The sequence below is a fragment of the Contarinia nasturtii genome, unplaced genomic scaffold, assembly GCF_009176525.2.
Source record: "Contarinia nasturtii isolate CC-2019 unplaced genomic scaffold, AAFC_CNas_1.1 Cnas_scaffold_1101, whole genome shotgun sequence".
NCBI lineage: Eukaryota > Metazoa > Arthropoda > Insecta > Diptera > Cecidomyiidae > Contarinia > Contarinia nasturtii.
This window is the reverse complement of record NW_022198445.1, coordinates 76,620-95,914: the sequence shown is the minus strand read 5'-3', so window position 1 is coordinate 95,914 and position 19,295 is coordinate 76,620. Positions and strand designations below refer to the sequence as shown.

The 19,295-nt window shown below is 32.9% G+C and overlaps 4 protein-coding genes across 4 annotated transcripts in view; 2 read left to right on the top strand and 2 right to left on the bottom strand.

Annotated features, from left to right (window-relative positions):
• Positions 1 to 10,477, bottom strand: part of LOC116344669 — a 114,927-nt gene extending 104,450 nt beyond the window's left edge. Inside the window, exon 1 of the mRNA XM_031773312.1 lies at positions 8,729 to 10,477. The gene's annotated coding sequence lies outside the window, so the exon portion shown is untranslated. The remainder of the gene's footprint in view (positions 1 to 8,728) is intronic.
• Positions 10,478 to 12,551: 2,074 nt separating this feature from the next.
• Positions 12,552 to 13,436, top strand: LOC116344670. The gene is made up of 4 exons (XM_031773313.1): positions 12,552 to 12,731; positions 12,869 to 12,995; positions 13,125 to 13,241; positions 13,330 to 13,436. The coding sequence occupies exons 1-4, from the start codon at positions 12,726 to 12,728 to the stop codon at positions 13,392 to 13,394; spliced, it is 315 nt and encodes a 104-aa protein (XP_031629173.1). The 5' UTR covers positions 12,552 to 12,725; the 3' UTR covers positions 13,395 to 13,436.
• A 2,300-nt stretch (positions 13,437 to 15,736) lies between these two features.
• Positions 15,737 to 16,947, top strand: LOC116344666 (RING1 and YY1-binding protein A-like). The gene is made up of 3 exons (XM_031773310.1): positions 15,737 to 15,980; positions 16,061 to 16,133; positions 16,296 to 16,947. The coding sequence occupies exons 1-3, from the start codon at positions 15,972 to 15,974 to the stop codon at positions 16,856 to 16,858; spliced, it is 645 nt and encodes a 214-aa protein (XP_031629170.1). The 5' UTR covers positions 15,737 to 15,971; the 3' UTR covers positions 16,859 to 16,947.
• Positions 16,948 to 17,529: 582 nt separating this feature from the next.
• On the bottom strand, positions 17,530 to 19,240 carry LOC116344665. The gene is made up of 3 exons (XM_031773309.1): positions 18,914 to 19,240; positions 18,348 to 18,750; positions 17,530 to 18,119 (listed from the first exon to the last, which is right to left on the bottom strand). The coding sequence occupies exons 1-3, from the start codon at positions 19,050 to 19,052 to the stop codon at positions 17,708 to 17,710; spliced, it is 954 nt and encodes a 317-aa protein (XP_031629169.1). The 5' UTR covers positions 19,053 to 19,240; the 3' UTR covers positions 17,530 to 17,707.
• Positions 19,241 to 19,295: the final 55 nt, after the last annotated feature.

Below are 19,295 nucleotides of genomic sequence, written 5' to 3'. Positions count from 1 at the left end.
ATATAATGTAAAATCGATATTTTATGTGTGTTGAGTGTGAAAATTCAATGTTTAATGTTATGAAAGCATGTTTTATCCAAAAAGTCTATTGTACACTCACTCCACTTGGTGATTCATCTAATGATCACAAAATATTTGACAATTTTTCGTGCGTATGTTGAATTATTCGTGTGAATTTTAGAAACGAAAAATAGGCGATGAAGAAAAAAAAACATCCATCGGTCGAATCAAATTTTACTGCACATAAGCTCAAGTACTGAAAAAATAAAGGCAATTATGGTTACGTTAAGTGCCCACAATAAAACGTCTTCTGGCAAAAATCACCCTTGCAAAACGTACAGGGCGTCATACGATCCGATTCCAAAAACTCGAAACTCGCCAAATTAATAGAATAAATGAGAAGGGCGATGAGCTCTTTTGTTTGGTGTCGCACGTTTTTTTACGCCCGGCAAAATTCGAAGAAAATCCAGTTCATAACAATGACCCCGAGCATGAATCAGGCACATTCAATGGTCGTATTTCACTTTCGTAAATCTTTTGTGAAAACTTATGGTATTTTTTTTCGTGTCGATTTTATGGAGTTTTACCGAGGATTGCAAAACAATTTTTACTGTCGCCCTCTCAACGCTTTCGTTCTGTTTTAATTAATGGCAAATGTTTTGCATTGCACGCTAAGTCTCTTTTTTTCTGCTGTTTGTGATATGGTATTTTTTTTTGGGTAGTAAAATACTTCCCATGTACCAAAAGCGAAAGAGAAAGGTTAACAGACCTAGACACTTGAATTTGCAAAAAAAAAAAATCAACTCGTAAAAATGACCAAGATTTCATTAATTGTTGCGGAGGCGTAATCCTCCTTCAATGGAAGTATAGAATGAAAAGAAATGTTACAGTTTTGAATGGAATGTAAGCCAAATTAACTGATTCAGTATCAGTCTTTCATTTTATAATTTCTAGTGCCACAGATCCAGAGTTGGAATCACATAAATAAATTGTCTCCACATTTTTTTTGTATTTCACTGCAGTCACTTTCAGTAAGTATCTCGTTATTCATCTACAGCCGGTGCTCAACCATTGCAAAATAATGATTTTTTTGCTTTCACAAAGTTTAAGTTCATTTAAACCATATACTGTTGCATTTGCATTATTCGCTCCAAAGGACATAATATTTCAAAATACTTCTTCTGATGCTATTTCAATTGGTTATTCTGGAGAGTTTTTTAAGATCTAAAGAAAAAAGGTAAACTTATTAAAAAAAATTATTTGTGAGATTTAAATTGGAAAAGGTACTTATGACATTGATCGTCAAAGGTAAGTTCTAGCATATAAATATTCATGTAGAAAGTTTGTAGAATATGATTTCTTGGTATTATACAACCCAGATGCGATATGAGACAACAGCAGTAACGCCAACGCCAAATAAACTGATTAGTTTTATTGCTAATTATGTTTATAGGGAGCTGGGAAATAAAAAAAAGAATTTTCATGAAATCACCGTATAATGCCACGTGTCGTAAATGCCGCAAAAGTTCACTGATACTACCTACAACAGTTTCATTGCGTGCAATCTGTTCTCATCAAAAATTCTTCTAACCCATGCTATGCACAAAACATTGATTGTACACTGCTGTGCATCGGTGATTATTATATATTGTTCGAGCGTTGAAAGAATATACATTGAGTGTTACACGTGTTATCGATCGACCGATAGACTATGGCGCGACTAAATCTTGATTTACGCAATCCATTTCATTCTTACTTTACCATAATTCATCAATAAAAGAATAAATTTCCTTATGAATATTTATATATAAAATTCATGTATTTTCTGAGTGCAACGTAAATAGATTCGGCCGAACTGGTTGATGTCATAAACATTTCACTCAATAAATCACCCAACGGTAATTTGAAATTACAGTGTCTTTCAAATGATTCGCAGCTTGTTTCTGACGCCACTGTCCAAAATATAAAACACCGACGAAAATTACAACGCCGAAAATGTTTGGCGATAAAAAAATATGACCGAAGAAAACGTCGTCATGTTTAACGAACGTAAGAAGAAAAACGAAGCGTAAAGTTTGCCGTCATGCACCTAAATGATGGAAAATTTCTACGTCTCAAATGTTTTGTTGGGCATTTTCAAATGTCCGACTTCTTTTAACAGCGTATCGCATTTTACGAAAATGCACAATCTTTTCAATCGAGACCGAAGGGAAACACTTTTGCACTCATAAATTAAACTGTTTATTGTTCAATGGAAATCTTTTCGGCATTCTTTCGCTTTCAGACAAATATTCGGTTGAAGTTAAAATCCAGTTCATTTCAGCCTTTCTTTTACACTTTGTTTTCACCTTGACCAAATTGGGACTTTCCTTAAAAACCACATTAATAATCAATTTTATTTAAGTCGCGTTAATTCCTCCAGTCGAAAATAGCCCGTTTTTCTTTTTTTGCATGCACTTTAGACGTATTTAATGCATTTATAATGAATATCATACAGATTCCATTTTAATTCATTTAATGATACTATAGTAATTCGGTCAACATTAAGATTTCCTCGTCTCTTTTTTCGTCAATTTTAATGGATGAAAAAAAAAACCAGAGGATGTTTCTGTTTTCGTGTACAATTTCATTCGATAGTAAAAGCAGCAGGTAAAAGATGATGATTGCGCACTATTTTTGTATGTGTGAAAAGGAAAAAGCAATCATTTATCGTCGAACATCACGCACCTTCGACGGCAACAGTGGAAAAAGCAATTTTTCACAGATTTAATCATCAATTTGTTGTAATTTGTTTCGTCTTTTGCGATGTTTGTCATTCTGTTTGTTATGAATGAAGGGCAAAGACTACAAACTCAACATAAATGTGTACGACGATCAAAAATCCATTAAATTTTATATGAATCGTCTTTCTTTTTTGTTCGTACCACCAGCACCAGCACCACACACACACAAAATGCGTACATTGCTAATGAAGCAAGTTATTCGATTATGGCAAAAATTGTGGTTATTTTTGCGTATTTTGTTTATGGCCGTTGACACAGCAATTTTCCTTTTTCACAAATGGCATGAAAAATTTTCGGAATTCACTGGCAAGATAATGAACTGAAAGATAAAATAACAAACCGAATGATATATGACAATGGAAGATTGTTGCATTCGGTTTGAAAATCATTTCGAGAAAAAAAAACTCCAAAATGTGCGCATTGAAATTCGACTGAAATAATTAAATAAATTTAACATCGGCAATTTTAAATTCGTCAAGTGTGAATATCTGCGAATTATTCACGCTACATTGTGTCGATTTGAAGGAGTTTTCGGCCATTTAATCGGTTATAATAAATGCTAATTATGGACTTTTCAGTCAAATCCACATTTTGTGGTTAAATGCTCTTAAGCATCTGCATTGATTCATAAAATGTGGTTTTAAAATATAACAAGTTTATGGAATGGATTTAGATTCAATCATACGTTTCGAAAAGACCACATCCATTTAATTTTATCGTTAGAGTTGAGTGTTTTCCGTGTGAGAAATGGACTGACTGACTGAATTTGCGACAAATTATGTGGTCAACAATGCATGTATTTTCAACGAAATAAACAATTTTAGTCAGCTTAATTTGTAGTCGACTGATGCCATTTAAAATCACCCAAAATAATCAGTAATAATTATTTATAAGGGCCAACGGTTTTTCATAAACATTTTTTCTCGCCTGTGGGTTTATTCATGAACATTGAATAGTCAAAAGAGAAATTCGAAACAATAATTTTATATGCATATATAATAAACTATTGCTACGAGACATTAATTTTTCCATAAAAAAATGTGCACTCTCATCTGGCTTTATTTAATATTCCATCATTTAATTAACACAAAACACTTTCAATTTTGCATTAATACATGAGCCGATTTCATACACTTTTAACGGCACATTTTATGCATTGACATAGCCAAAAATGCCGAATATATTGGTCACATTTTTATTGTGTCGATCGTGCTGCAGACGATTTACGCTTTATGATTTCATTTATAATAACGAACAATTTTATGACCATCGTCAATTGCATTATATCCCTGGATTATACTTAAAATGCTTCAGGCGCACATATTTTTATTGCCAATTTTGGCCAAAAATCAATTGAAACCATACACCAGAGAATATAAACCCACATTTTCAGCACAGAATGTACATTTATTCGATTTTAAATTATAAATGCATTTTGGACACGAAAATTAACACTATGTATGGTTGTGAATGCGGGTTGTGGTTTCATTTATGTGATATCGTTTTAAAATGAAAAACAAAAATGTTCCATTTTATACAGGTAGACACTTTGATTTCGAATTTTAAATCTGGATAGCACGAATTCGAAAATGTAATTGAAACTCGCAACATAAATGATATTTTTTTAATGAGAAAAAACAACAAATAACTCTGTCAATGTACTTTATTACAGAATCATCAAGATAATGCTATTCGTTAATAATGCCAATATCCTTTGCATTATAAATAGTGTATCGATCTTCATGGAAAGTCTCTTTGTTGCTGAAAATTTTTCTCACAATCTTATTTTAATTTAAAAAAGCTTCGTGAATGCATCAATGAAATCACTTTTATATTTCCAATTTGGTTTAATGTTTCTTTTGAAGAATATCCGTTTTCACAAAGCGAATGTTTACGTGTCTGCAAAAAATGAAATGTCTGTTTTCTTGCGGAAACTTTTTTGATATAATCACATCGCATGAATGTTTCAAATTTCAAACATTCCATTATCAATAAGATCTCGAAAAATGAAAGGCATGAAATAAAACCGGATTTCGGCAATTTTCCTGATTTATTTTAAAAGACTATTTGTATCCTGATCTGTTTGATGCATGCGACTGGATAAATGAAAAGTATTTTCAATCAACATACCGTGCATTTGTTTAAGCAAACGCACCAAATGATTCATACAGAGCAACAAGTTCCATTCCACATAAATTGTTTTCTTTTTTGCACTTTCGGCAAATTGAATTTTCTCGCTGATTCGCAATGTACATAAACGATGAAAAATTGAATTTGAACGTTTTCGAATCAAACACGTCACAAACATTTCCGTAACATATACCGTAACGGTATATGGATATGATGAGATTTGTTTGCTAAATACATTGAATGTATATGAACAAAAATATCATGGATCATGGATATGTGGTTTACATGTAAATCAACATCAAGTTATCCCACGCATTCGCGAAAATCTTTTGAAAATCGATTTTGTGCCTTTTTCACTTGTTTCATTTTGCACCAACTTTTTGATTGTTTTGAAATACAGGAAATCATCAATTTGTATCACTGATTTTTTAAAAAGAATCCAAATAACTATATATTGTATATTTTCATTGACTTTTTTTGTCGAATATAAACATGATTGCTTTGAGAATATTTTTTTAGTCAACATTAAGTCATTCACTTAAAATGCGAGCACTTTATTACTTAAGTCCTTGTTGAAAAATTCCAATAACTTGTCAAAGACAGAAAAGTTGATTTCAGTGAACATTAAACTTGGAGTGAAGAAATGCATTAATAAGAAGCAATCGTTTTCTTTTATAAAAAATTGACTCATGATTATTGATGGTTTTGGCTAAATGCAGTTTTTTTAATACATTTGAACTCACAAATATGGAAACTTCATAAAAGATATAAAAAAGATGAAATTTCGTCGTACGAATGTGAAGCCCATAATTTGTTTGGTATTTGTCAATAACAATTGTCAAAATTTGCATTATTCAATTTGAGATTTTTTTCTGAAAAAATATCTGGAAGTATGAAACATGTAACAAAGTTTCGAGCATACTTTTTTTGCCATTACATTTTCCCGAAGAGAGTAAATGAGCTAAATCACAATTTTTCATTGTTCGTTTCATTCAATCACTTTCGTTTGTGTTTGACATTAATTTTCTTTTCGTTTTTAATTCGTCTTGTACACAACGCGCGAAAGTAAGAACGTCCCGCGTACAAAAAAAGTGACTGACTATTTTGGGACAAACTGACTGACTATTGATTGTAAAAACAAGCAACCTTAGTTAAATTTAGTTAACTTCAATCAATTAAAGTAAACTATGGTTAACTGCAACAGCTAACTATAGTTGACAATAATCATAGTCACCCGACAGTCAAAACGTCCCAAAATAATCGCCTGACTGACTGAGTAACTATAGTCGATTGTTTTCCATACAAAATTTTAAAATTCATGAATATAGCTAACTGTAGTCACTTACAGTCAATAGTAACTTAGTCACTTTTTTTCCACTCGGGGTCTTCGAAATGATAAATTAGTAAAAAAAAGTTGGGTTTGTCTTGTGATTTCAGTACACGTTGACTATGGTTTTGTCTTTCAATTATTCATTCGAAAAGTTTTCTTTGTGTATGAGTTTCTTCACGTTCACGAAGTGCATCGACATGTCACTGACACATAATTTGCGAAAAGAAACCAAATGAATTAACGCAAAGTCATGTGTTTTCCAAACTCACTGTCTCAGCCAATCGTTTTCATGTGCCGCACATGCTTACACGGTAAAATCAAACGCAAAGTTTGAGACTCACATACGATATCATTAACAGAAATGAAATTTTACGTGATGCATACAATTCAGATGAGATATAAAGAGGATCGCATGCACACATTAAATAAAACGAAATAAAATGAAAACATAGTGAATCTGCTTCGCTGCATATTATGGATTATTTTTCACGTCAATTTTCTTCAATTACACACCGTCATAAAATGCTCATTTTTCATTCGATTACTTCCTTTTGATTTTTAATTGAGATTGAATACATTTTGAATACACTTTTTGTTTCTTTGAACAAAAAAAGCTACTTTCCGCGATATCCGAATTTTTTTCTCGCCGAACCCCAAATATGTTCTGCTGGTGAAGCTTACGACGGTGAAAAGAAGAAATTGAATTGCAAAATTTTGCACCATCGAAACCAAGTCAAACACTGATATTTAATCAGTCGCATTAATTAGTGGTTTGAATGATGTGATGCTACGAAAATCTTAACAATTCAATCCCAATATTTGAATTTAATGCCTGACGTTGCAAACGAGGCGTCAGAAAGCACGTCAGATTCATATATCCGGTATTAAGTTTTATTCACTCTCAATGAATGTGAAGTTTGATGTGTGTGTGTAAAAAGCTGGCCATAAACGCGAAACATTTTGTCACGTCAACGCACAGGTATATAAAGATAATAATAATATTTTCAAAGTAAATAGAATCTGCAGTCAAAAATTTACTGCATTGTTGGGCATACAGAACACTCGCAAAATAATGTTTATTCTCATCCGAGTATATGACTCATTCTCGCAGATACAATTTAAACAAAATACGGAGAAGAAGAAGACGAGTAGAAGTTTGTTAATGTCTGATGTTGAAATTTGTCTCTATAAAATTCGGTGTAATTTTTCGTAGGATTCAGCAATCGTTGGATTGGCTTTTGATACAAGTTGAAGCCCATAAAGATGAAAACAATCAAGTTGTATAGAACAATGTTTTAACGGCTTTTGCTGATGAATAAAATATCTGTTGCGAATTTTCAACGAAAACCATTTTCATCTTGAACAGTACCATAAGGAGTAAAGGATAAAACCAGTAAAGTTTTCATCAATAAAATTATCACATTTTCTTACAACAATATTCACCGCATTTGGCTGAGTTTGGGTTTTAAATTTTTCATTTCCACTGGGAAAAGTTTAATTGTCTATTTCCGTATCTTCTTTGAAATGAAATGAAAATGATTCTATTCGTAAAAGTTTCAATTCACACTCTTTCACTTTAAATAAACTTTAAATTATGGCACAACAATCGAAAAACTAGACTTGAATAATACATTTTTGGAATATATTGAAGCGTAGAAAAAAGACATAGTCATAAAATGACGTATATTGTGTAGAAAAAAAACTGTTTTCATATCAGAAAACTTAGCTTTGACATTCATACCATTTACAAATTACAGGACACTACACTCAGTCGAACACATCTTTTCAATGAAAATCGTCGAATATGCGAGTGAGAGAGAGAGAGAGAGAAAGAAATTACGTCGATAAATATCTTTAGAAAAATTGACACCATCAAAGACACATATTGTCGGCAGTGTTAGTAGAATAGCAGACATACTTTTGTAAAAACACACATATTGAACACCACTCGACGGCACTTCTCGCTGACATCGCTAATGATATTTCATATTTCAAGTTGTACAATTCGTAATAAATAATTTACTCTTCGAATAAAACAAACATAAAGAAAACCAGATTCGTATCTTTGTCGAACAACATTGAAGAGAGCAGCGTATGCAAAATGCCTATAATTTGCAAAACAACAGCCAAGCACAAAAGTTGACAGAACGAAAAAAATCGAGAAAAAGATAGAAAGAGAGAGAGAGAGAGAGAGAGAGAGAGAGGAAAAAACATAAAGAATTGACAGAAGTAGTAGTAGAGAAAAAATATAATACTTTTGATAATGATGTATATTTTACGGTCTGAATCAACTGAAATATGATCCGAGCAATGTTTCACAAGTAAAAAAATATCGCCATGTCTCTCTTGCATTACACAATTGATGAGAGGAAAAAATATGAAATCATTCTAAAACAGAGAAAATGAAGAACTTAGATATACAAAAAGAAAAGAAACAACAACACACATGAGGCCAGAGTCAGAGAATTGAAATGAATGTACAAACCTATGCCTATATATTTCAAAACTGATGTAATACATTATCGCGCACTTTGCAAACGATGTAAATACAGTTGTACAATTTGGTGTGAACGATGCGCTTCTCGCGTAACTTTTGTTTTGTTTTGTTTTGTATCGAAGTTCACTGCGTGCTTTTTCTCAAAATACGTGCACGAGACGAAGAAATCCACTAATACACACAGATGTCAACGCGGTCACACTATTTCTCGCAAAATGTTTGATATTCGTCAAAGTACACACACACTTGACAAGCATGAATATCTCAAGTATACAGCACCCGATAAAAATGTTCTGTTTATTTTTATTTATTGTTTTTTTTTCTCTTCGGTTATTCTGTATGCAAAATTATTCGTTTTTTTTCTTTTTCTCTGTCGCTCTTTTTTTACAATAATAAATTACACGTAATTTTCGACACGTGGTTTATCGTTTTGGTTGCGCGTACTCTTTTTTTTGCGCTATATGCGGTGAATGTTTTTTATTTCGTTTAAATATACGGTAATCTATTTTCAAGTACAATGTCAAATGGCCCAGCTACCACTGTTAATTTTTACTCACTTCATGTATTTAATCAATAATAATTTGGATGTGCTTTTTGTTTTTATCGTGTGTAAATTTTGCGCAAAGTAATTTTCCTAATCGTTCGCACGATCTCGCACAGTAACAGAAATTTTATAAAACAGAAGAAGAAGTTGAACCGAAAGCCTCTAATAAAGATGTGCAGTTACGATTGTAGTGTTTGTTCTTTTTCGGTGAGCATTTAATTATGCAATTAAAACACACTAAAAAAAAAGAAGAAGAAATACTTTGAAGACGAAACAGATGCTTGAATTGGCTGAATCCGTGAATGATAGATCGTTTAACGTTTCGCCCGATTTTCTATGTTTATTTTGCTTTCGATGCGCTAACGTTTCGCCTTCAATTTCTTTATCTGACTGTAATTATAGTAATAATTTAAATTTTCATGTCGATTTCAATTTTTCTGCTCAGATTATCATCACCATCATCACATCAATTGAGGTCTGGCCCAGCTGTTTGCATACGCCTATTGTTTTTTTTTTCTATCTTGTTCATTCATTCAAATGTTTTTCTTGTGAATAGCTCTGTTTCTTTTTTTCTCTCTCACTGCAACACTGTGTGTTTTTATACAAAGGAATGCAATTTCAATTAACCTATTTATTTGAGTTAGTGTCATCTCCCGGGTGTATTCTTTCTTTTCTCCTCTCTTAATCTTTTTTTTTTTCTATATTTCTTCTAAATAATTATTTATTCAATTATATTGCATGAAATTAAATGTTGATTTTAACACGCCACATTAGCATTAGGCATGGTCATATCGTCTTACAAATTTATTTGTATTTTATAATCTGCACGTTTTCACTATACTTGCATTCTGCGCAATGTCTTTTCAAACAACAAATTTCGAACAATCAAAAATAAAGAACAAAATAACAACACGACTTCAAGTAAATAAATACTGATGGAATCACGAAACAAAATGAAATTAAGGAATTTTCGCTTTAGAACGAAATCGGATTCTTACACATAACTATTAATTTTATGATTGAATTATCAAATAAAAAATTTAAACCATAAAATTACCGAGAAAGAGACGATTTGTAGTTTCTTTCGAGAGAAAAAAAAAATAGAAGAAGATAAATAAGTTTCTTTGGATAGAAATCAGCTGAAATGTGTGATGATGATATATTGCAATTTTGCGCGCGTATATTTCACGGTATTTGGGTGCTCGCGGAAAAGATGAATGTGTGCTTTACCGGCGATTGTATACAACAGACTGAATTCATGTGCTTCAACTGGCTGACTGACACGCTCAAAAACTCACCGATCGAACAGTGAAACATGTACGACAACAGGGAAAAACAGTCGAAATATGAAAACGATAACACAATCAGGCATATACAGGCAAATACAGGCAACACCATACACATTCCTTTTTACGTTGGAGAACTTGCTACGACACACAAACCATTCTGTTTATTGTGTGATACTGTTGCTTGCGCTGTGCTGTTTCAACGATGGAAATTGTTTTCCACCCATACAGCGCTTTCGTTCGAATCGTCAATAGGATGATGATGCGACACACCGTCAAAACACACATTCAACCAGTGTGAATATACGCTCTATATACACATAGATGGTACGTATTTTGGGATGTTTTTTTATTTTTTGGCAGGCTTTGCAATAAGCTCAAGAGAAAACAAGCGACATGCGTTGAGCGTTTTCGACGTGCATGCATGTTTGTAGATACATATTGAGGGTTGTCATCTTTTGATTTTTATTCTATTCACTGCATTCGCAAGGCTCCAGTAGTGCCGATGATAATGATTATGACACTCCTGAATGGTTCCAGTTGTGCACTTACCAAACATTATTTGTGTTGAGCATGCACATTTTTTGCCCATACAACCGTGTCACAGATGAATAAGCCGCGGCGCAACAGCAACATGTCACGCGTTGCTTCGCAATAACGTTACGTATTTTACAATCTAACTTATCACTTTATTTTAACAGCTGTTTGAAAAACCATTGTTGTATGTAAATTGAATGGATTTGAAAATGTTCTAAATATTGAAGATTTATTGGTTATTTATAGACATATCTGACATCTCATATAAAATATAAACTGTGAAGCTTTAGATTTACAATGCAAGAAAAAAAAATGTTTTAAATATGGAACTCTTGCTTTTACCACATTTGAATCGATTTCATTGAATCTTATTTTAAACCACAATCTGTCATTGAACTCTTACAAGATTGAATTTATTCACTCCGTTCATATTTCGTGCTTCACATTCCAAAGAAAATCGTTAAAATGTTAAAAAATATCGTTTTTTTATAACTACTTTGAACACTTGAGCCACACGGTTTAAATAAATAATCCACACAAAATACTAATACCAAAAATAATTCTTTGTAGATATTTTTTTAAATAAGTTTTTAATTTTTGTTGAATTTGTAACTCATCTATGTCTCTTAACGAAATCTTCGACATTTCAAATTTTAGCTAGAAAAAAAATCCAACACGCTCCACTAAAAAGCTTTGACGATGGAGCTTCACCGAAAACACAGTGTGATTTATATTTTGCTCTAGATGTAATTTGATTTTTATTTTTGTCACATTTTGAGGTGACGACCTTCTCAAGCATGAAAAAAGAAGAAAATTGATTTCTCAAAATAACAATCAAGATTAATTTTTTATGCTCGCAAGCCAAGAAGAGTCGAACATATTTGGCAATATTCACACTCCTTTTGGTGATGATTGATGTGTTGCCATTGTGAATTCTAGACGGCCAAAAAGTAGTTTTTCTTATACATTAACCTCTACGAATCGAGATTTCAAGATGAACGATGGTGAAAAAAGAATTTTGGCGACTAAAAATATCAAGAACTAACCGAGAATAGAAGGATGTGATTTAAAATTTTACAAATTACATTTTACAATACATTTCAAATTTTGAAAAGATATAGTGCAATTTTCACTTGTCACACGGCGCCCAATTCAGATAGAATCCAACATGTCTATGATCTATGATGAAATGGTATATGGGCGCTACCGAAATAGCAAATAATACTAGAGGTCTCTTCCGTTTCGGAAGTTTGCGTCTAATTGACTAGAATATGCAAAAGTTTACATTGTATTTTTTCGCATTATTTCAATGTTTATATCGACGGAATCTGTTGATGTCATTGTATGGCATCCGATTGAATTGGTGCTCTTATAAATACAACTCAAACTAATGGACATCGTTCACTCAATATTTGATCATCGAACAGAGAATATTATAGCATATTCCATTAGAGCCATAATTCAATTTATTATTACAACAAACGTTAAACTTGAATTCAGTCTTACGTACAAGTGGCAATAAAAGTGGCCGTTTGAAAAGTGAAATCTTCCATATTTTAACGTGATTGAATCAAATTGGAGATAAACGAAAGAAAAAGAAAAAAAATAGAGAAAGAAAATGCAGGTTACGCTCAAAACATTTACCGTATATCGTTCAGCCGTATTTTTGTTTCGTTCATGCAAAATGCGTGGAACGAAAAAAAAAATATGTAACTTACCTTTGATACACTTTATCAAAGTAATTTTTTTTGCATTTTTCAGTCTTCCTGTGTTATTTTAATGCTTTTTCTTTGCGTTACCATGTTTGGTGTAAAAGAGGTGTTTTCAAATGATGAAGAAGTCGCTGAAGTGGAATTTCGAACAGGTACACCACAAAGAGAACCAGAGTGTAAGTATATGATAAAAAAAGCATTTTTATTTACTAGAATTATAAAAGTCAAGATGAAAGTGAAATCAAAAATTCACTTTTTAACAGATAAAGTGCTGTAACTAAATTTATAATCATTTTATATTGCAGTGCCATTTGTAAGAAATCATCATGTGCCACAATTCATGCATTATAATGATATTGATATGGAAACGGCTGAGACACATCATCTTCGTCGACGCATACAAAAAATTAACCGAAGACTAGGTAAGATTACTTTGCAAAAATTAATTACAATTTCAAAATATTTTTTCCACCGTTTTATGTCGGTTTTCTCCTGTTAATTTTATTTCAGGTTTTCCACTCTTTTCAGGTTTTCAATCGTTCAACCCATTGAGTTTATTAGGTTTTTTCGGATAAAAAACCAAATTAATAAATGCATTCAAGTCAAATGAAGCGAACATTTATTGTTTAGATTTATAAAATATTTTTAGTTTAGATAGTACAGTAAAAACAACTATTTATATTAGTTATATTAATAAAAGGCAAATGTTGCAAGGACAAATATTATTTTTTCGCTCATGATTACCATTTGATGTTGTAGAAATGTTTTGGTATGAAATTGCACACATTCTTGAGTCTGTAAAAAAACCAGTTTATGTGATAACAAAATTATAGAAAGATTCATCATCCGTTTGATTGAATGCATTTGATGCATTACATTTTTTTTGCAACATATTTTAAGGAAACAAATCACGTTTTTCGATTGCTGTCAATACAATTTCTGTTTTATTAGTAAAATGTGTGTTGAACGTATGAATTAAAATCAAAGTCATAAGCGGAAGATGCAAACATGTGGAACTTGGATGGAAAGTGATCATTTGATTTGATCATACATATGCGGTCACAGTGGAAGTGAGAGTAATTTAAGATTCACTGAATATTCAATGGCCACGCGCGACGCTCTATGTAAAGTGCCAAGATCACTGTCGCTTTCTTTTGGCCCCGACAACACCACGCTTGTTGGTCGTTCGACGCGCACATCGAACATCGTTGCAGCAGTAGCAGCAACACAGTTGCAGCAAATTAATGTGCAACAACCAAACATTTCAAATGCACGCACGAGGCTCGATAATAATAAATTTCCCAATCATTATAATTACATATTGTTTCACTTTGTCGCTTTTGTTTCAGTCGTTGTCTATAAATTGTTGTAAATCAACACGGTTTTTTTACATCATACACACCACTTGGTTGTGGTGTGCTCAAAGCGGCGTACGATAATTATGACAAAGCAATCAAATCTGATTGGACTGTAAAGATTTGAATACAAAAAAAAGCGAGCGGATTTACGTTCAAGTTCAATATACAAGTTCATAATACGGTTGAAACGTACGGTGATTTGTATATGCACGTCAAGCGAAACACATTGCATACAACTCCTTTTACTGTGATCCAAATCGAATTAGATGCTAATGATGAATAATAGTGTTGTATTTACGGCATTTTGCTTACAAACAGAATTACACTTCAATGCACGTATCGTTGTGTGCGTGCTGCAAGTCCGTTGCACAAAACGGTGTCTTTACGGTTGGTTTGCAATTTTCTTCACTCATTTGCTTATGCTTGTCTTCTTTCCAACATGAACAATTTCACACGCTCATTTTGTGAATTATGCACCGACCAATAGGATTATCTCATCGACTGAGATGCCGATCGGATAGATCTATGTTTTACAAATAGAAATGCAAATCTGAACATGCAATTTGTTGCTTGCAAAGATTAAAGACAAAAGTGAAAATGAATTTTTCTTGTTTGGACGAGATTGACATTTTACAAACGGTAGATTTGTTTTGCTGTTGTTACAACAATCATACCATCGATTTGGTCAAAGCGATTTGTAATCATTTAACCTCATTCGGGATGTAAATTGCGGGGTGGCAACAGATCGTCATTACAATTCTTTCGAATAGATTTACATAATGAATTATGTCATTTGAATGTATTTTTGTTTTATCATCATTGACTCGGCCCTTTTCTGGTTGGTTTTGAATCGGAAATTGCATTTTTATTGTTTGAGAAATGCAAATAATTTTGTCGATGCAACCGATTTCTTGATGATAGAAAAAGTGTATAATTTGTGAGTTCACTCAATGTGGCAATGTCCTCTAATTTTGAAAACGACATTTTTTTCTATCTTTATTTTGATCTGGTTTTTCTCTTTACTACCATCAGAGCTTCTAGCTCCAATTATCCCCACTCAATTAAAATCGATTAAAGATGTATTAGACAACCGTTTGATCGGCTTTGTGCATGAAATCGAGCGCAGAAAAAAAGAGAAAAGGAGAAGAAAAAAAAACTAATACGCCAAGTTGAAAATGAACATGTTTTGTAGCCTCCGCGGGCTCAAGACCGGACAATCAACATTTCATGTTATGTTCAGTGTCTTCGATTTTTTTCTCTCTTTATTTCTCTATGTGCACATCTCAAGTCGGTTTTCGTTGACTCTATGGTCGTTCACATTCGCTTTGGATGATATGTGCTGCGGTCAGAAAGAGTCAGAATTAAAACAAGTGAGTTGCACAGCAGTTCGACCGGGATCTACGTTCCAATGATATCATTTACTGTTGTTTGCAATCATTTTTATATGGTCAAATGCAAGTCAGCGACTCAATGAACGCATCTTTTTCAATTGCATCCACACCACACCATCACACAAATTGAATCAGATCAGTTTGCATATAAAAAAGCACACAACTATTCAAATGCTGGACAGTCAATGAAAATCGCTATTAGCTGAATCATCAACATTCTCCCACAATTTTGGTTTAGTTTTTTTTTGCTTCGTTCGATATTTGACATTGGGTGCGAGGAGAGATTTTCGTTTTTATTTTCAATCAAAGTGAACATTTTCAAAGCAAAATTAATAAAAGTACAGAAATCAATTAATTTGAATTGATTTGCACGAAAGGACTGTTTTTTTTTGTAAAACAAACAATGTACAAGGTGATACAGATTTGCATGATTTTAGTGTTTTTTCTCATCAGTTTGCTATATGTGTTGGTTCATTTTTGTGCTTTCTACAGATTTTCACCATTTTTATTGCTGTTATTATAACATCGTGTCTAGCACAAAGGCCGCTACGATTTCGGAATAAAAGTAAATATGTATATTTTATTTCTAGAATTTGTGCTTGTGTGTCAATAATAATTTAAAAGAGAAGCAACACTTGACTTAATTTTAATATATATGATTTAAAGTGAATCAATATTTCTGATGAAAAAGTAACTAAAGTGACAAATTTCTCTTTTTACTGTGCAGGAATTCCATATGAAGACGATGATTACCGCGACAACAATGGCGACTTCGACGATGATCGTCCAAATGAAATAAATAATTTGCGACCATACGATCATCACGGCGGTAATCGTTTCAATCAAATGCATGATATGAATCGACAAACACAATTTGATGTGGGCGGAGGACGTGATCCACCATTGGATTACAGTGGATTTAGAGCTTATAATCAACGACCACTTTTGAATCCGTTGCAACCACAACAACTTCAGCAGCAGCAGCCACAGCAACTTCAGCAACCACAACAAAATCAACAGCCACAACAAATTCAACAACAGCCCCAACCGTATGAAGCAGGCGGTCGTGTTGGTGCCTTTGGCTATAACCCGTATGGCCAATATACCTATAACCCTTACGGCTATCGTCCCGGCTATTATGGATGGAATAGACCTTCACAAAGTGTGGATCCATGGCGAAATTCATATGGGCTCGGTTTTCCATTTAACTTGTTGGGATTAGGTGGCGGCAGCAGCAGCGCATATCGACCCTGGTGGAGTTCCAATCGATTTCCATTTGGACTTTTCTAACATCTTTCGATTTTTTGTTGCAATATAAACAATTTGTAGATACAGTAAAGAAAATAAAATGCGATATGATGCTCTAATTTTAAGAAAAAGACATATATTTTTTTCTGCTCTCACTCTCTCTCTCTCAGCACCTTAATTCTCGCTCATATTTCATAAACAATCAAATCAATTCTCGTCCACTTTCTCTTACTATGCCAACTCTATCGAAGCGTTTAGCAAAGCAAACATAAAATGTCTACTAACTAACCAAAGAAACACAGTATATACAGACAATTGTTATAAATTCAATTACATGCAGTTCAGCATCAAAAAAATAGATAAATCGCCAATGAACACGTCCACAGTGGAAAAAATATAAATTCACACTTTTCTTTTTTTTTTCTTTCTTTGAAATATTTATCGCTTTTTTATTCAACAGGTTTCATTTTCATTACAATTGGTACATTTCTAAAATGATTTTTGTTCGCTTACTTTTTTTTATACAGTAACATTATTTCTTACACGAAAATTTCGTTCTATAAATTAGTTCTCTTAATTAATGATCTTTTTTATTTGATATTTTTGCTCATTTACATTTTACACATAATAATCAAAATAAAACGCTTAATAAATTATATCATCGTAAGCCTGTGGTCCGCCTAGACCATCGGACGGTCGCCTGAGAATTCGAATAAAAGAAGAAGAAAAGAGAAAAAAAAAAACACAAGAAGAAAAAGAAAAGAATAATTTAGTCTTAAAAATAAATGCATTCATTTTGGATAATTTCACATATTGCCTATTAAAATTGTTTTTTGTTTCTTTAAATTGAGAGAATAAGTGTAATAAACAGCAATATTTTCTGTGTTTGATTCAGAGTTCATCATTTTTCACACGTTTTTCTTCGAACGCTTTATCGTTTGTGTGTTCAATCGAATCTCTTTCACTTTCTTCAATATCGACGTGATTAACCGACTCAATGTTATCTTTATCGTTATTCGTGTTTGTCGATTGAATTTCTTCATACGGTGGCACTGAATCGATGGTGATTTTAACTTTCTGCCGATCAGATTGTGACTGTACAGTCGATGCTGACTCATCGCTTTCGGTCGATGAATCATTATCACCATTGGATGCTGCCGCCGTTTCTTTGTCATGTGCATTAAATGTAACTGTATCTGTATCGGTTTCGCTAAATATTGTGTTTTCGTGTTCTGTATCTGGTAGTGCATTATTACTCGAGGGATCTGGGCTTGTTAATATAATTCGTGCTCCTGACGCCGCTCTATTCCATGGGAAATATTGACGAAAATTTTGAATATTTTTTTCTTTTTTTTTTTTGTTGGTTTACAAATTGTGAAAGAGTGAAAATAAAGCGATAGAATGAGAGGCGCAACATGTTTTCATTCGATGAATCAGCCAAAAAGAGGACAGACATCGAGGAGCACATACTTAATAAAGAGATCAAGAGACATGTCTATGCAAATAAATAAAAAAAATGTTCAATTTTTACCTGTCACTGTTCGTTTCATAGTTGGCTTCAACGTTTAATCCTCTTGGTTTGCGGAAATCGCACTGCAATGCAAACGCCGCATCACCGGGCGTTACTAATTCCGGATCATTTTGTACAATAATCGTATTGGTGTATACATCTCCGTCATATTTTGTGTTGCACTGTTCGAATGTAAATCGCATCGAAAGATTTCGTGCACCACGTCCTTTTTTCGATTGCACAAAACATGGTGAACTGGTTTGATCATAGAAATTGCCTTTGGTGTACATGACCCCCATGAAATCGGCATCTGTTTCTAATTTTACAAACATTGAATTCGAACCACATTTTAAATGCACATTTTGAATGCCCTGTGTTGACGGTTCTATTTGGAATTGATCGCCAATATCTTGTTTCCATACTTCTAAAAAAATATCCGAATGCAAAAGAAGAAGAAAAAAACAATTAGATTTGCTTTTTATTAACAGAGCGAAAATTAATTTCACAATAAGCACTTGACTGCATTCAATTTTACATGTAAAATCACCAGAAAACCACATAAATAAAACACACAAAAAAAAACTCGCCTTTTTTAAATTTATTTGAAACATTACGACCGCCAGGTCCGAGTCGTTTGGTGCGTCGACTCTGTTTTTCTGCATCCGCATTGATTAAATGGACGCAAAAAAATATGATTAAACAAATATTCACCACGTATTTGAGCATCGCGTGAATTCTTTGCACTTTATTCGCAAAACGCACAACAGATAATAACTAATTGGTTAAAATTGAAATATCGAACAGAAAATTGTGATGGCCAAATACAAACTGTACGATCCAAAATCAACGAACAACTGATTACAAGCTGCCAGCACAGAGCTCAAATAAATGATTCCCACTCAAGCACGGTTCCCAAGTAACTGAGCACAATGAAAAAAATTATATTCGAATTAAGAAGAAAAAAAAAAC

Coding starts and splice junctions, on each gene's coding strand:
- LOC116344670 (XM_031773313.1), top strand. Junction 12,996..13,124: donor ACCACAAAGAGAACCAGAGT/GTAAGTATATGA, acceptor TTTATATTGCAG/TGCCATTTGTAAGAAATCAT. Junction 13,242..13,329: donor AAAAATTAACCGAAGACTAG/GTAAGATTACTT, acceptor ATTTTATTTCAG/GTTTTCCACTCTTTTCAGGT.
- LOC116344666 (XM_031773310.1), top strand. Junction 16,134..16,295: donor GCTACGATTTCGGAATAAAA/GTAAATATGTAT, acceptor TTTACTGTGCAG/GAATTCCATATGAAGACGAT.
- LOC116344665 (XM_031773309.1), bottom strand. CDS start 19,052: ATGCTCAAATACGTGGTGAATATTTGTTTAATCATATTTTTTTGCGTC. Junction 18,751..18,913: donor TTCAAATAAATTTAAAAAAG/GCGAGTTTTTTT, acceptor ATATTTTTTTAG/AAGTATGGAAACAAGATATT. Junction 18,120..18,347: donor TATGAAACGAACAGTGACAG/GTAAAAATTGAA, acceptor CCCATGGAATAG/AGCGGCGTCAGGAGCACGAA.